General features: G+C 35.2%; 1 protein-coding gene across 1 annotated transcript; it reads right to left on the reverse strand.

Moving 5' to 3' along the window:
• Positions 1 to 17: 17 nt before the first annotated feature.
• Positions 18 to 17,410, reverse strand: Atg1 (serine/threonine-protein kinase unc-51-like protein Atg1). The gene is made up of 18 exons (XM_019053917.2): positions 16,870 to 17,410; positions 16,122 to 16,214; positions 15,696 to 15,779; positions 15,181 to 15,217; positions 14,454 to 14,504; positions 13,452 to 13,577; positions 12,697 to 12,770; positions 11,380 to 11,540; positions 10,251 to 10,420; positions 8,578 to 8,653; positions 8,101 to 8,215; positions 7,027 to 7,110; positions 4,339 to 4,447; positions 3,640 to 3,738; positions 2,725 to 2,994; positions 1,623 to 1,750; positions 1,166 to 1,301; positions 18 to 363 (listed from the first exon to the last, which is right to left on the reverse strand). Exons 1-18 carry the CDS (start codon positions 16,963 to 16,965, stop codon positions 278 to 280), a joined length of 1,995 nt encoding a protein of 664 aa, XP_018909462.2. The 5' UTR covers positions 16,966 to 17,410; the 3' UTR covers positions 18 to 277.
• Between the last annotated feature and the right edge of the window lie 439 nt (positions 17,411 to 17,849).

The following is a 17,849-nucleotide window of genomic DNA, read 5'->3' on the forward strand; positions in this document are numbered from 1 at the left end:
TTTTTTTAAAAAAAAAAAAAAAAAAAAAAAATAAATAAAATAAAATTGAGCGAGAAAATTGATCTTTTGAAACTTGGAACAATCTATGAGTTAGTCATTCAACTTAAGCTTTTCTTGGGCAACTGGGGTCCTTCATTTTCTTATGAAACTGATACAACAGCCGTCACCAAGTCTGAAGAAAACGCTAAGTACAGTTGAAAAAAGCGCACCAGAAGTTATTTTTGTTTTGACCAGCCCAGTTATCAAATAACTGCCAGGATGTAATACTTGGACACTTTTAGTCATCCTCGTAGTTTGTGTTATTTGAGTACACGTAACCTTGTTGCTGAAGAACGCACAGCCTTTTTTCCACAGCATCACGGTCTGAAAAAAAAATTAGATACCTCTCGTCATTCATTCACAGACTGGTTGGATCAATTGATACTTATTTGGAGTTCGAAGGAATGATCGTTCTTTGTGAGGAAAATTCAATTTCAGCAAATTGATATAATCTATTACGAAAATTTGATATTTGATTAAAACTGCAATTTCTGAGAATTTTACTGGAATTACTTGACATTTCCTTAAATTTTTTTAACATTTTCTTGATTACTGCAACTCAAAAACTAAAAATGATCCAAAAAGACTTGATTTCTGTTGTTGCACAACAATTTAAACAAGGAAGCTCATGGACAAAATGAATGCCACTTTCGAATCATTCCAAAATTTTTTGATTTTTCGGATTATTTATGCAAAAAATCTACATTTGAAATTACTAATTTGTGACCATCCATGGAGATAGGAACCTCAGTCTACAATGGCAAAATTTTTCGTAGAACTATTCTTATTGAATTTGGTAGAAAAATCAGATTCTGAAATTTTGACCGAAGACTCTCTAGTGTTCTAAAAATTATAGTTTTATCCAATTTTAACAATTATAAATATTTTTGTGCCTAGAGATTTCAGGAACCTTACAAAGATCCCATTGGATCTGCTTGAAACGCATTGGTGCAACATTGGTGTTTTTTCTTCCTCCTGACAGGATTTTCAGTTCATAAAATAAGGTAAGGAAAAAATGATGACATGAATACTAGAGCCACTTTAGGTTCATATTACTTGGCAGTTAAAGATGAATTTAAAAATTCAAGGGAATAAAGTCGGAGAGGAGATTAAGAGAAAAGCTTACATTTTGTCAAGAGGGCTTTGTCCTGGTGATGATTAACCTGCTGAGAGAGACTATGGAGAAGAATCTGCGCTGTCTGGTACCTTTGGAAACACTCAGTTGGATTGCCAAACAATTCATCTAAAGCTGCTGACTGGCACTGGAAATATGAAAATTTTCGGGTTGATAGAGAATGACAGATAGAATAATATGTATACTGATCATTTGTAATAGAGAGGAAGAGATAGAATTATATACATAGTAATCATTAATAATGAGTTGGGATGGAAAACAGGAATCTGAACCTGAGAAATCTTGAACAGATAATTTGATTTTTTAAGACTTCCGAGTTGAAGTATTCCAGTCAATCTTTATTGACTAAATACTGTACAGTTATACCGTTAGTAGAGGCACACTACACATTTTTGAAGAGACAGTAAATGGAAAATTGAGTAGAATTCATCATCCGATAGAAACTTACCATTTGAATGGCATGATTGTATAAAATCTTATCAGCTGTTGCGCTTGCGTTCTGTAGAATACCAGGAGAGTTCAGTTGTTTGCAATCGCCGAGACACTGCCGGAATCGGACATTCAAAAGCTTCACAACTAAAACCAGAGCAAAGGTAAGTAATCAATAATTGTTTCAAAAATAGTGCGGAAACATTCTGACAGATAACAGACCATTTTCCTTAGAGAACATATTATATTTTGTTCTCATTGATTGCATTCTTGTTGTGTTTTCTTTAGCTTTTTCAGCAAAAATGACGGAAATTTTAGTCACAAACAGAGGAAACATGGTGAAATTGCCAACAAAGCTACGGTATCAACTGATTCTCGTCTCATCTCGGTTTGAAATTTTTTAAAGTAAAAAAATACAATAAATTCCACATAATTTCCAGGTTTCCTCTGACCAAAATGATCAAAGTCTCTCACTTTTCGCATCAAATATTTGTGCATGTAAAGATATAAATTTTGGAAAAATTGCAGTCCCCAGTTGAAACTAGTTCCTCAATTCACTATTCAGAGAGTAACTTGTAGCATTAAATCCTTAACCAGACTTCAAACTTAAATTAATGGCACAGAAAGTGTTGATGTTTCCTTAGATTTCAAAAATTAAGATTTTTCAAAATTCCATTCTTGTGCGTAAATTCTCTGTTGTCCCTGAGATCCCTGACCTGATGGAATTCCCTGACAATTCCCCAATTACCAGGTTTTTCGGATCTGTACATACCCTTCAGCTCATGGCAGAAACTAGTTGCTAACGGAAAAATACTTCTGCCCTGTGAGATTTCAAAATGACCAGGAGCCGCTGGTTGAGTTTTGCAGCTATTTAGGAACACCATCAATGAGATACAAGGTTTTTTAGATTGACCATTGACACTTAGATTGACCATTGACACTATCATTTAGTCTTCCAAAATCAAATACTCTATCAATCCTGTAACAACATCTTAAGCTTCCTTTTTCGAGAGAATTCACATCAAAGTCAGGCCAAATAGAGAGAGATCATAGGCGGAAATTCTTCTTTATCCCCTCCTCTTATCTACTAACCAGCAATTAATAGAATGTATCTGAATTACCATTTTTGACTGACGATGAAGGTTGAAGTTGCCCAGATCTGAGCTGATTTGTTGCTAGTGTTAGTGCAGAGCTGAGTAGCTGCAGTGCACGGACCAAGAGGACCAGTCGCTCTGTCCTGTTCCGAGATTGCGAGACATCTATGACACAATCGACTAAAGCTAGGACGAAGTTTAACTTGGCCAGTGTTTCATTGTGCTCGCGTTCTAAGATTGTTTCTGGGGATAGTTCGGGCAGGTTGAAAGTCATTATGCCTTCCGTGCCACCTAACTCTGCACAGAGACAAAATCTTGTTAGAAACCATCAAACAATTTATTTTCACGAGAAAAAAAATGTTCTTGCTATAGACAATAAGAAACAAATCAGAACAGTGTTGAGAGGCTTGCAATTAAAAATCTACGATTACATATTACGTATATCCCTAAAGGAAAATTAATAAAAATGTTTCCTTGCAATTTTGTGCAATTTTCTTGGTGGGCCGAAACAACTTTACAGAAAATTTAGATAGAAACTCATGGTTAGTTTCCCTTTGAACAAATAACATATGAGTAGAGACTTGCAATATCACAATCTGAGAAATGCATTTTTCAGCTTCAGCCGTAGCTATGCTTATTACAGTGAGTTTGGAGACTTGTCTTCCATCATTGGCTGAATAAATGCAATGGTGGAATGTTTATGGCTGTTGCGGTACATTGCAATTGCAATGATGAAATTTTTATTAAAATTCATAATTAAATGAGAGAAAAATGATAAATTGTCAAAAATATTGCTTAAGATGATCTGATCACTGAACAGTAAACAGGTGGTGCGATTAGAGAGTTTCTAATGGCTTTGAAAATTATGGAATCAGATTAATCTTGGGTGTTTTACAAAGTTTAAAAAGTCACAAATCTAATTCCTTAGTATAAAACAATTACCTGGCAAAGTCATGGCTCTTGAACTAAATGGAACTAAAGGAAGATTATTTGAGTTTAATGCCGGAATAGCACCTCCGCTGACTAAAGGAGCACTGAAAACTAAAAAAAGAAAGAAAAGTAATTAGTTATAGAATATAAATCTTAAAACTGAAGTGACCCTTTTTGAAATAAAAATGTGTTTCTCATCTCTGTTTCTTGACTCATTTGAAGGAAAAATTATTTGATCTTACTTAATGTTGTGGCTGAAAACTGGGGACTTTAGGAGAAAAAATTCACATTTTCTTTTTTCCAAAAGCTTAAAACTGGGGGGGGGGGTAAAAAAACTAAATTTAGCGTTGTATATTATGAGGTAAGGTAAGAAAGGGACCTTTATTTTGAATAAACCAATTAACTTGATGCTCGTTGTAAATAGCTTTATCTGAAATTAAGAACTGTACATGATTCTGTGTTAGAACATTGAAATGATTGTGCTTTAAAAAAAAGGAGAAAAATCCTTATTTAGCTGTTATGGTAATAATTTTCTGTAATTTTAGTTCCATCAATCCTGAAAGTTGTGAAAGCAACAGACTCACTAAGTAGGGGGGAAAAGGCACAAGAGAGAAAAAATAACATTTGTATTTTTAAAATTTATGAACGCTTCCACCCATTCCTCATCACTTCCAAAAGAATTTGTTGCTCTTTGAATTCCTATAACCTTACCTGATTTGCGCAACGGAGAATTGGTTGGCGTGACAGTCCAAGTATTAACTGGAGGAGGAGTAGGCGGTGGGTTTCGACTTCCAGGAGGAGTTCCCAGTACAAACTGCACCTAAAATTTGAGAGAAAAGAAAAGGTTTAGAAAATGTAAAATGAACATGAATATAGCATACATATATTATCACTTTTCAAGAAAATAAAAGACTCCCTTCAGGGGTCCGAGCAGAGCATCTTCAGCACCATTAGAGCCCAGATGCCATGTTACCAAACATCTCAGAGAGGCTGAAGTTCTTAAACAGGTCACATCAATTAAAAAACTCTGATTGGCAAAATTTTTCATTTACATTGCATGCTGCTACGAACTTTTTTGACGGGTTTTTTTCCTGAGAACGATGGGTCATAAGCGTAACATTTCTACCCACTAACTGACAGTTGTTTTGAGAGAAAATTTCATGAACTACCCAAAAATTTCATTGTTAAGTTTAGAGAAGCACTTCTCAGGGGATAAAAAACAGGCCAACAGTCGTGATGACCTAACAAGGCCTTGTCTTTGGCTCGGCTTCAGCCAATCAGCAAATGCAGACTCCCTTGTCTGCCCACATCATAGCAGACAGCCATGAATATCGCTCCTAAGTGGGTCCAAATTTTGGCGACTTCAAACTCGATTTTACCCCTTATTTTGAGTAAAAATAAATAAAAGTAATTGTGGGAACTCAACTTACTCAGAGCCTTGAGAAAATGAATTTTAAAAAATAGATGTAATTGACCCATTGAGCAAACACCCTATGTCGCATTTTTGAAAGAAAAAAAAAAAGAATGGACCACTAGACAAGGTACGAATTTCAGCGTTCTGATACATGTTTTCAAACCAAAATTTCACGTAGAACACGATACGCACAACGAAAATTACCGAAATTAACTCCTTACTGAGATATCTAGATAAGAGCTTCACTCTTAATCTTAATTACCCGCTTCTGTCTCTCGTAATTTTTTGATAAAACGTTCCTTTTTATCGGATTGATCTTTTGATTCTTGTAAAGAGCCTGAGCTCTCAGCGAGAACACTTTCTGGCCAGGAGCCTCGGCCTGGTTGGAACTCTCTCTCATTTCTGGACTCTGGACTTACGTTTTTTGGAACATGGAACTCCGGAAAACTTTGGTAACTCGTCAAAAGACTTTTCTTTCTCTCTCTGAAATCTTTTTCATTTTTAGACCATTTTAACATTTTAATTTCGCTAATATTTTCAATGTTTTATCTTTTTCAAAATTCTTAAAATTTTCAATCAATAAAATTGTAAAACACCAGACTTCTTTGTCTTTCTTAACTTGAAATAATGCCGATCGTAAAAAGCATGAATGTTTACATATTATTTTTCTTCAGTTTGCTAATTTGCTCTCTCACACTAATTTAGCAGGTATAATTGTCCAAATGACATTATGACGAAACAACTCATTTGGTATGGTCATGTCCAGAGAATGGCAGGAGACAGGTTGCCGAAGAAGGTCCTTGACTGGGTTCCTCCTGGGAGAAGACGCAGAGGGCGCCCAATGAAAGGTTGGAGGGAAGGGATTGAAGCGGAAATGTTAAGGTGCTCAATCCCCCAAGATTTGTGGTTTGAAAGAGAGCAGTGGAGGTTAGGGGTCGTAGAGCGCGAGGGAGTGCTGTAAAGCGACTTATGTGTGTATGTATGTATGTATGTATGTATGTATGTATGTATGTATGTATGTATGTATAATTGTCCAAATACTTGGATCTTCACTTTAAGGGTGAATTTCAGAGTATTTCGTCAATTATATCTCACAACCGCTCCTCCAGTGATAATACTTGTTTCCATGTAAGAGTATAAGTCGTAAATTTATAAAATTACGCCTTATATGAAATCGGGTTTATCTCTGAAGGAAGGATGACCATCCCAATGAGCCTTCTGCTCAATTTTCTCCATTGTAGAACGGTGGTCGTTGCATTACGAAGATATTTAATGATTCTTAATGCGTGAATTGAAACCACCCGCTCATGAAAACTCAATGCTCTACGTGATTCATATCGCGCGCTAAACGTTATCATAAACGTCTCAGCGATATAAAAATCTGGCAACCTCAGTCTTGACGCTTTGGCTCAGCTATAGCAAATTGCTTATAGTTTGAACAACACATGGTGGGAAATGAACATTGCTCGATTGAGAAGCTTGCTGAAACCATTGTAGTGTGCGATTTGACTCACGTAGAGCTTTGAATTTCTTGTGAGCGGGCAGTTCAAATTCCTCGTAACTGATGTGAAATAAAAACGTTAATATCTTCGCTAAGAGTTGGTTTCAGTAACTTTTGTTGCGTGAATCGTGTTCTACGTGAAATTTTGGTTCAGAAACATGTGTTAGAATGCTAAAATTCGTACCCTGTCTAGTGGTCCATTGGAGGTAATTTTGATTTCAACTTGTGGTTGGTTTTTTTCTGTCAACGATTTAAAGTCGAGAAAAATATGTTAAACATGAAATTGAAGTTAAGCGTTTCCCTTAATGTTGAGTCTTATGGAGGAATAAAACTTTGACTGCTTTTTCTTGCTTCAAATTTTATGTAACTTGGTAAATTTCTATTAGACAATGTCTACTTTTTTTCAAAAGTTTTTTTTTTTCTTTTCCAGGAGAGTTTTGGATTTTTGAATTCCATTGCGCTGATTTAGAACCTAGAAACTTACAGATGGCGGTGAGATAGAATGAATATCCGGTGGGGTGTTACTATAGCGCTGCATGCTAATTGGTTGAGATCTTGGAACTGAGTTCTGGAAAATAATAAAAAAGAAATTATTAAATTTTAAATTATGAGTTTGAAAGAAACTTTTTTTTTTTTTTTTTTTTTTTTTTACTACTAAATAGCCCTCAAGGGCTAATCCCACGCTTTAAGTCCCATCCCCCCTCCGTCTCTACTGAACCAGTCCCAGGCAACCATTGTTTGAGACCATCAAACTCAGGTCGCCTGGCCGGGAATCGAACCCGGGACCTCCCGATCATAGAGCAAGCGCTACAACCACTACACCATAGGAGGCCGACTAAAACTAATAATGAGAATGAAAAAAAAAAAAACCAAAATGAGGTTTAAAAAGAATAACAAATCGTCATTGCCTGCATGAAGGAAAGTATCTTGATTGTGCTCTTTCAGTATTTCTTACCTTTATTTAATTTTTCATAGATAAACCATCACATAAATTTTCCTGAAATTTTTACTGACTAGTTTTAATCCTTGTTAGAATAAACTCTGAATTTTTTGGATCAATTTGTGCGACAGTTTACCCACAAAAAATAATGATCCTAGAAATTTGGAAACATAGCAGACAAGATACATTCCAAGATACTCCTCCCAGAGACGACAATATGGTGTCCCTTAAGCAATATAATTTCTGATTTTGTCAGTTTTAAGTTATGAGTCACCTTACTTTTTAATAAATTTAATACAGACAAAACATTGCTAGCTGCGACATCTCCCTAATTTTTGATAATGTTTATTTTCCCGAGTCTTTTCTCAGGAAAAGTCTTTTTCTTCGGACATTCATTTGCTTGAATTTTGACTGATAAAAAATTAGGAACCTTCAACAGGAATAAATCATACATATTTGAACTATACAAAAAGGGGCTGTTGGAATAATTTTCCACTTAGAAAAGGATTAATTATGGAAAGAAATTTTGTAGAAAGTCATTTTTTTGAATACGAGGTCTTGTCTCTCAACACCTAACTACCAACATCAATATTAACACAGTCATATTAAAGGTTTTACCTTTGTGGGTGAGTTTGCACTGGTTTGTTGATTCAACGACTGGTTTGGAACGGGAATCGGCACGGGAATAGAGAGTGAGCTGGGCCGATGAGGACCAGTTGCAGTTTCTCGAGCACTGAAAAGCAAACAAACACCATGAATTACACCATTTTCGAAAGATGACAACAATTTCTCTTGTTTGCACGTTTTTCAGCCATATAAACATCATGATTAAACGCTAGGATCACAGATTTCATTGATAAAAGAATGATAAGTACCACAACTCGTTTCTTTAAATGATCAGCCTCTGTAATCAATGGATGCACTAATCGCTTAACCGACTTTGGCCAAGATAATATTATAAATTGCAAAGTGGAAAAGAAAAGTTTGCGCTCAGTTAGATCAAGAGTTAATATACTGTTGTCAGTTACTTCAAGTTAAACGCAAACGATATGAATGAATACTAAATAAAAAATGTTAAAAATTAAAATTACTAACTGTTTATCAGTAGGCAAATTTGATGGCACAAGAACAAAATCATCTGATCCGTCTGGACTGATGCAAACAGGAAAACCTGTAAAAAAAAAAAGAGAGCAAAATTGAATGGACATGAATCTTGCTAAGTCGGGCGTAACAATTGCACATAACTGTTTTGCGCCATTGTAGAAAAAGTCTATTTTGTTTGAGTTTTAGTGAGCATTTGTGGGCAAAACTCATTGAATTTGAATTTTGTTTCTCTTGATTTGCAGCACTGGCGTACTCTTCTGTTCAGCAACAATCGGAAAATCAAACAAAGTAGGTTCCAGAAATTGTCAGGAGGTTTTTAACTTAACTTTTCTTGAATCCTCTCTTATTGGCTGCACTTCAATGGGCCTGTTGCAAACTTTTGCTAGAGCAAAAGTAAGAGTTGTTTCTTGTAGATAATGCCTCAAAAATCACGATGAGCGCATTGGCAAAGTCTGAAATGCACTCATAACTTCACAATCTGCGTAAGAAATTTGCGTTTTTTTAAGCTTCCCGCTTCAAAAACGATACTACGGCACAGGTGAACATTTTGTTAGAGGAGTCGCTCCATTGTCGGCGATATTCATCATGACCGACGCTTGCGCGCAGTTCCGCGCGTAATTCGAGGAGAGTTCAAGGTCAATCAATTCGGGCGTGGAAAATATGAACGTTAACACACCGATTGTTATCTGGTCTAATTCAGTTCAGGTGTTATCTCGTCCCATCAAACGTGTTTTGGCGGATTGGCGTCGGCCATGATGATTATTGCCGACGATGGAACGACTCCTCTTACAAAATGTTCACCTGTGCCGTAGTATCGTTTTTGAAGCGGGAAGCTCAAAAAACCGCAAATTTCTTACGCAGACTGTGAAGTTATGAGTGCATTTCAGACTTTGCCGATACGCTCATCATGATTTTTGAGGCATTATCTATAAGAAACAACTCTTATTTTTGCTCTAGCAAAAGTTTGCAACAGGCCCATTGTGAAAAATAACACAAGGATCAATTTTAATGAAACATGTTCCCCCTACTCCTGTTTAACAAAATGCACCTTAAGGCATGTAGCACAAAGAAATTTGGATGAAGAATCTAGAGTTTATCATCAGCTTACTATGGTGGTAGAAGGGTGAATCAAAACCCATTTTTTTACATTCATTAAGCAAATACAATTTTCAGACATTCCTTCAAAAAATTTTTGGCCAAAACGTGGAATACATTCTAGAAAGCAAGTAAAGGGGATTTGATGATTTTTCCCTGACACTTTCGTCATGTCTCCTGACATTCCCTGATTTTCACAGATTTTTTAAAATTCGCTGACATTTCTTGGTTTCCTTGACTGTGGAAACCTGATTTAGATCTGGCAAACTGTCCCCTTGGCATGGCAGACTAGAATTATAATCAAATTTTCTTAAAATTATATTTTAAGAAAAATTACATTTTAAGAACTACAAACTTCAAACCCTATTGATCGACTTTGGTTTGACAGTTAAGAGCGTTCTTTAAATCAAAATTTGTTGTAAAAAAGTCCCCAAGGCGCCCAAATTTTGACCAGGTAATTTTGCGTTTCTATAGATTGAGATATTTTTACCGACCGCCAGTCACAATTTGAGAATCATATACTGCAGTTTTAAAATCGGCATTTGATGAGTCTGGCTGAGATATCTTACCAGGTTCATGAACTGGGCTTGTGGCCAATGGTGTCGGCTGATTTGGCTGCGGGGGAGGATGCAGGAAGGCATGATTGAAAAACACATCAAAATCCATTCGCTCAGCAGCGTTCCGTCGCAGTAATCCTTGAAGTAGATTTGTTAGTTCTGGTGAAGTTCCACTTGGAATCCTGATAAAATACAACAATAAATTGGTAAGTTTTGTGCGGCATTTAAGGATTTAAGAAACACTGGCATTAAAAACTCTCAGCTTTTTCATTTGTAGGATGAGATTATTTTCACTACAACTAATGTAATGAAACTTGGTAAAAAAATTAAGTAAGAAACTTATCGGCCATGCCTCATGGGAATTACAGTGTGTAACTCCTAATAAAACACTCAGCTTGACTGCTGTACCCTCCTTACTTATTATGCGATGAAAGCAAGTCAAGTTAGGACTTGACTGTTCCTCATTTGAGGCATATAGAGCAGATATTTAGTCAATATCAATAATTTTTTACTTGTATGATGTGCAACCAACACACCAACACACTCAATGATCAACCAACACACTCTGATAATGCAAAATTGTTTGACTTCAAGAGTTGGTGATTTTAATTATAATTATAATTATTTCCAAAAACCAAAAAGAACGATCAATGAGCCTTGAGAGTATTGATACAACCACTTCATCATATTAAAGATACATGATATACATATCGACAGTGAAACTTCCAAATCTTGTATCTCGCTTTACAATGTTGCAGACTGCCTGTCATACTTTATTTAGCGTCAATGCTTAAAAACTTTCCTGTCTTTTTTTCTCTGTGCAAATAAAATTCTGTGAATACTTCAAGGAATGATGTTGATTTATTCTCCTTCAAAAGAATAAAATGGTGGGGCAAAAATCACTCACTTTATTAAAGATTTAGGCATTCTGCCATAAAATCAGTTGCACGGCCATGAGGCAAATCAAAAATAAAGCCGTGAGGCAAGAACGTCAGATCATAGCATACAGTCAGCATTTTGAAATTTTTTCCACCCCTAAAATGATATCAAATGAATGCTGGGAGAGAAATTCACTTGAAAATTCTCGTGACCAACAAAAACTTATCATCATAAGAGCAAATTAGGTGCAAACTAAACTTACTTAGGTGCCAAATTGGGATTTTGTTCGTAGAACTTTTTGAGTACTTGTGGTGTTTGAGCTTGGAACGGTGCCTTCCCAGTGAGGCATTGGAAAACAATCGTACCTAAACTCCACAAATCAGCTTTGGCATCATATTGGAGAGACATTATTACTTCAGGAGCCTGTATGAAGCAGAGAGAAAAGAAAATTAGGCAGGGAGCAGGAAAAATCACACTGTTAATCAAAACACTGTGTTTCTGGTGATAAATTTTAAAGTCAAGTGCCTATAATATTATTGCACTGACTGACCCTTCAGTCTGTCGAAATCAACAACACTATCATCTACAATGACCAAAGCATATGGAATCAGTGGTAATCAAAATTGAGGATGAATTTTCTGGGTATTTTATTTTTCTGACCTCAGGAACCAACCTCCAAGATCGGTCAACGATCTAGCGTAATTTATCAAGATAGAAACGGTTTTTACTATTTATCGACAATGAAACTGCAAAAGTGCGTATCTCAGCTGCAGAGTTTCAAAATCTCCTCTTCTATTTCATTTTTTAAAGGGGATTCATGGCCATACAATTTTCATGGAATTACAGAAGAAAATTCGCTAAAGTTTTTAAAATATAGCATTTCGTGTTTTTGTACGTAAAAATAAAGTTAGAGAGGAAGGCTGCAATGCCATGAACCAAGATATACATTTCTGCAGTAACATCAACGTTATTTTACTTAAAAGTGATCTCCAAGTTCTCAATTTTTACATTTAAAGTTATGATTTTAGGAAATAATTGTTCTAATAGTCAGGAAAATTTGAAAGATTTGAAAAATGGAGCAAGACATGGAATGTTGAAATCCCTTAAAACCTTTGTAGTGTGTCTCTTAGCTGATTTTTTAATCTTCTCAGATAAAAACTGAATGATATGATGCTAGGATGATCATCTTCATGAAAATAAGTATGCAATTAATTCTGACAGTTTGATAAGGATGTAGTATGCTTGAGCAAGCAAGCTTGTGTTTGCACATGGCGTGAAAAATTTTTCCAATGAAAACTTTTCTTTTCATGAGTCATGAGAAAAAATTAAGAAAAGACCGAGACAGATACTAATTTTTGCAATTTTTCTACTTAGCGCATACTTAAAATCTTTGTGCAGAGTGAGAAAAATGTGTGCGACTCAGGTTGCAATTGATTGATGCTTTGAAGTACTTTCAGCAACCCTGCAGTGCAGTGTGCAATACATTTTGCTTTCGATGACTTTTTCATAAAGCTGTTGCTCTACCTGAAGCTTATATATTGTAAATTTTTTCCAATCCATAAAAAATAATGATAGTTACCATGTACATGGGAGACCCACAAAGAGTAGCTGCCATAACCCCATCTTGTAAGAATCGTGCAAAACCAAAGTCAGCTGAAATTAATACACACTGATGAGAAACTGATCATTCATGTACACAAAAGAGAAAACTGGGAAAATTTTATAATTATTCAGAATAAAAGGATATGTGCAGATCTACACTAGGGTGTACACATCTTAGCTGGTGCATTGACCTTTGACAAATTTTTAAATCTTTTACGGGTCAAAATGTTTTTTTCTGAAATACTTAATGCTGAGAACCAGTTGTCTTTTGGCACCTTGGAATCAGGTTTGTTCTAATTGATCACATAGTTCTATGGCTTTCCATCACCCAACTGAATCCTGCCTGAAAGTTCCAAAATAGAGTTTAGCATCAATCAAAGAAGTTTGTCTTGGTTCCAGCATTTCAGAGCATTTTACACACTGCGCCTGCTGGATTCAAACACTGCCTTTGAACCTAGTTAATTATCGAACTTTCAGACAGCATGATTAAGTCAAAAGTAAAATTGAGTTTTTCTAAAATCTCAAACATGGATAAGGTAGACTGATCAAAAAAAAAAAAAAAAAAAAAAAAAAAAGAACCTCTGATAAAATTGTTGAAAATAATAAATACAAGTAATAAAGAAAATAGTTAATCGTAAAGATTCTGTTTTTGAAACTTAGATTTTGGAAACAAATTAGATTATTACAATCAGATATAAATCTTTCAAGCGCAAATTTGAGAAAAGCCAGTACCTATTTTTAGGCGGATGTGTTGAGGCTGCGGGTAAGGTTTTGTTCCGGCGTGACTAAGCAAAATATTTTGAGGTTTCAGGTCTCGATGGACAACACCCTTTGCATGGAGAGCCTTCATAGCCCCAGCTGAAACGAGAAGCGACAAATCAGAACAGCATACGCAAGTAGAGATACAAAGGGGGAAAATATTAAAGAGGAATAAATAACTCTCAAGAAACTGTAAAAATGTTTTGCTCAGAAAAGTTTTTAAAACCAGCTGTTGAAAAAACCTAGGTTGATATGTGATGGGTCAGAAATTATTTAATTACAGAAAAAATGGGTTGCTTGAGCTTTGCTTTTTAGTTACAAACAACGGCTGAAGCTTGTGAATTGAGAGAGTGATGATATCTCATACAAACAGGGTTTCCATAAATTAGTTTTTGGATTCGTTGACTTTCCCTAACTCATTTTAGTTTCCCGAAACTCCAAAATTTTTGAATTCCCTGACTTACTTTGACCTAATTAAGTTGATCGAAATCTTGACTTAAATTTTTTTCTTTGACCTATGCTGCTTTTTGCTAAAATGTGGGCAAAATATCCGGTTACAGATACTTAAATTAAATAAAAAAACTCTTTGAAATTGTTGGTTCTCTCTTGACTGGCACCGGCTGAAAATGCCGATGCACTATTCATAACATTTACTGATTTTTTTCAGAAGTTCCTGACTTTCTCTGATTTTTCCAGGTTGCCAAGAAATTTTTTAACCTTCCAGGTTTTCTAGACTGTTTAAAACCCTACAGTTGATCAACAGAAAATTTGATCCATTTATTGACTGACGATAAGATAGGTCTTTCAAAAAAGGTCTTTTTACAATATATTGACTTTGATCCTGGATCTTTCTAATTTTGCCTCACTTATGAGAAAATGCAATTCTACAGCACACGCAACTGACCTGATGAGATACGTACAGGAGTCAAGACGAATTATCAAAATACAGATTTGAGAAAACATGAAAGAACTTACCTAGTTGCGTAAGAAAGAGTCTGATGGTATCTTCACTTAAAGTTCCTTTTTCTGGAAATGAATACAAAATAACAAGTTATAAAAGTTATTGAATTTTTTCGTGGATTTTTACTACAATTTTTAATTCATCCAAAACCACAAGGTTTCCTGACGTTTTCATTCTTCCTTTTTTCTTTTGTGGTAAATTTAAAAACTAACAGATAGATGAGGAAGGAGAACATGAAGAAGTGGACAGATTTGACAAAAAGCAACCTGATTACTTGATCTGAAACTCTTTTCAGGGGCTGAGGTTAACTGGAAAGTTTGATTTATGATACCTTTAGGGTTAACAAACTATTAGTTTCATGTTGACATTGATTGAAACACAATGTCAAGGTTAAAAAATGAATCCTAGTAATTTTTCTTCTACTGTAGAATATACACCAATCAGTAAGGAAACTGTCCATATGCTTCTTTTGATGGTAACTTTTCTCAAGCAAATTTGAGTAGGGCTGCGGGGTGAAAGCAGACAAGACTTGAAACTGTTCAGGCAGAAAAACTTAGAGCCTTAAGCTAAGATGGAATCTCAGGAATTAAGGCAAAGATGACAAACTGTTGCCCTTCTGGTGGTTATTATATACTTCAGCTTCCTCCTTCCCAAAAAAAAAGAAAAAAAAAAAAAAAAAAAAGAGAGAAAATGTAGAGATGAAAAAAATGATACTAAGTATAAAATTGGGCCATTGATTACCTGTTAAATAATCTGCGAGATCCCCTCCATTGCAAAACTATAAGAAGAAAAAAGAAAAACAATACTCAGCAAAAGATGCAAAATGAATAAGGAATATGAGATTTCATTCACATACTGAAATTATGGTGATAAAATGATTGTTACCTACTTTTATTTGATGATGAGTAAAAATATATCCAGATATCTCACGATTGAGTTCCAAAGAAATGTTAATTAATTAGTGTTGCACATCTGCTTCATTACTATTCTGAGCGGTATAGAAATAATTAAGGTCATTCAATGAATAAATTTTCAGTTTTAATTTTTTACACATCCAGATGAAAGAAAAAAAAGCAACTTCTAAAAATTTTAAAGTTTGAATCAATCAGATGCAAATAAAACAAGAGAGAAGTTGCAGTAATTTCTTTTTTTTTAAAGAGAGGACACTACTAATTATTGTTCAACAAATTCTGTACAAGATACTGAGATGTGATGGGAGGATAAGATCTCTTATCACAAAAGGGTATCATATTTACCTCCATGACCAGAAAGACATGCATTGAGGACTCCTTGCAATCCAATAAAGCCACAACATTTTCATGGTGTAGTTCTGTCAGTTCCTGAAAAATAAAATCAGGAGTCATCAAAATTTCATTAATGAAAACAATTTTAATACAAAGATTGAGAAAAAAACACCCGAGGCAGTGAGTTTGAAAACGCACAATACGTACTATGCAAATTGTGCATTTTGAAGAGAGTTGCAGGATTTTCAATCAGCTCAACAAGATTTTTATGAAATTTTACAAAAAAAGAGTCTTGTTAATTGAGAGAGCTTAAGTAGAAGTAATGCAATTATTGGTCAAAGAAAAGTTTATTTCCTGGGCAAATAAATTGAGAAAAAATTCCAATCACTACAAGGGAATATCAGTGAAAGAACAGTATATACTTGATAGATTGCTTACTTTCAAAATTTTGATTTCCTTAGCAAGCAAGTTTTGAGACTTGGCGAGATTCTTCTTAGTTATACTCTTGATGGCCACAACAGATTTCGGATTCTGAAACAGAGAAGATAAGCATTGAAAAAATAATAATAATAATAATAAAAAAAATACTGCGACTAGTATGATCCACTGCATACTTGCCTGATCGCATCAGTCATGTCCGAGAAGATGACCGAAGTTGTCGAATCCTGTCAGATATTTATTGAAATTCCCCTCTGACTAGTGAGCTTTAAATATACTTTTGATATTTTTAGTTATGAAAGAGAAAAACTTCAAAACTCTTTTTGTCAGTTCAAACATGGTGCATTTTTATCATAGAATAAATAGACTACACCAACAGAATCGAAAGCCACCGCCATTTATATATGTCATCGAAGCAAAACTGAGTCAATAGGTCTGCGGCATGTCGACGTTCTGCAGAGGCCGGATGATAACAGATACAGACATTTTTAAGAATTAAAAGAGATTTTTTTACACTTATTTGCCGCTAATCCAGAGAAGTACTATCAAGTTCCTTAAACTTCAGGTTTCAATAAGTGCGAAGATTGACCGACTCTGGGAAGAAAAATGTTAACATTGGTTCTTACGGAGCTTTCGCATCTGTTGACGTAGTCTGTTTATTCTATGAAATGGGGCAGGTGATTTTCGCTACAATGGCTGATGTAATATCACCCTCCTTCGAAACACATGGACACGAGAGTTGGTTTACCTTTTTGAGTCTCCCTTTGTAGACGACTGCAAAAGCTCCATGTCCGATGAGATCCCGAGAGTTGTACTCGTAGTCCCCGATCGTCTCCATCGTCATTGTGTTGTGTTCCTGGGTTGTAGACCTCTTGAAGGCCTACCGTGCTCGCGACCTAGTCAGACATCATCTTCGGGTATAGCTCTTCACGCTCCAACTCAAGACGTTACGAACGCGTAGAAAAATGGAAAGATGCAAGAAAGTGTCGCATTGTTTGAAGACTCAATTGGAAAAATGAAAAAGCGAAACGAAAGTTGCGTGATACTAGGCACAAAGCGAGATGCGAGGAATGACTAGAGAGGTTTCTCAGTAAAAAGCACTTAGATTAGCTTACACGGTACGAAAATTAACAAGGTGGCGTGGAAGGCTGATGAAAGCTTTAGCGGAAAAGTACTGACTGTAAATTTAAAATGCCCGATTAATCATGTAATTATGTCGTAGAATTTCACAGAAAAAATGATGGAAGTGTGATAAAAGACTCTCGGGCACTCAATATTTACAGAGGGCAGCACCAGCTCAAGTATCAAGTCAAATCTAAGAATGAAAATGGAGTGATAATACGATTTTATTAATGATGATTCAATACTTTTGCAAAGATATTTACATAAATTTTCAATTTTTTTTTTTGGTTTTTTAAAATTATTTCTTTCCTTTTTCAATTTTTAGCTCCATAACAAAGTTCCAAAGTTTAAATGGCTAGTGTGACTTACGTAGTTTAATCAGATATTACAAGGTAGCCAAATTTATCTCTATTATTGTTGTTAATTTTAATAGCAACATTTTACTTCAAAGTATAATGATGATAGAATTTTCCCCGCATACTTTTGAAAGCATGAATCTAGAGAAATGTACTGTGAATTTTTACTCGGGATAGTTTTCAATAATAGGGCACGATTCACTGGCGTTATCAAAGAAGTTTAGAAATTCGGCAACAGTGTGTAAAATCG

The sequence above is a fragment of the Bemisia tabaci genome, chromosome 8 (genome assembly GCF_918797505.1).
Source record: "Bemisia tabaci chromosome 8, PGI_BMITA_v3".
In the NCBI taxonomy this organism is placed as follows: domain Eukaryota; kingdom Metazoa; phylum Arthropoda; class Insecta; order Hemiptera; family Aleyrodidae; genus Bemisia; species Bemisia tabaci.

Excerpts from the sequence above, each read along its gene's own strand:
- Atg1 (XM_019053917.2), bottom strand. The coding sequence starts at position 16,965 with ATGACGATGGAGACGATCGGGGACTACGAGTACAACTCTCGGGATCTC. Across the intron at positions 15,780-16,121 it reads AGGAAATCAAAATTTTGAAA|GAACTGACAGAACTACACCA; the intron begins GTAAGCAATCTA and ends TTTATTTTTCAG. Across the intron at positions 1,302-1,622 it reads ACAATCATGCCATTCAAATG|TGCCAGTCAGCAGCTTTAGA; the intron begins GTAAGTTTCTAT and ends TCATATTTCCAG.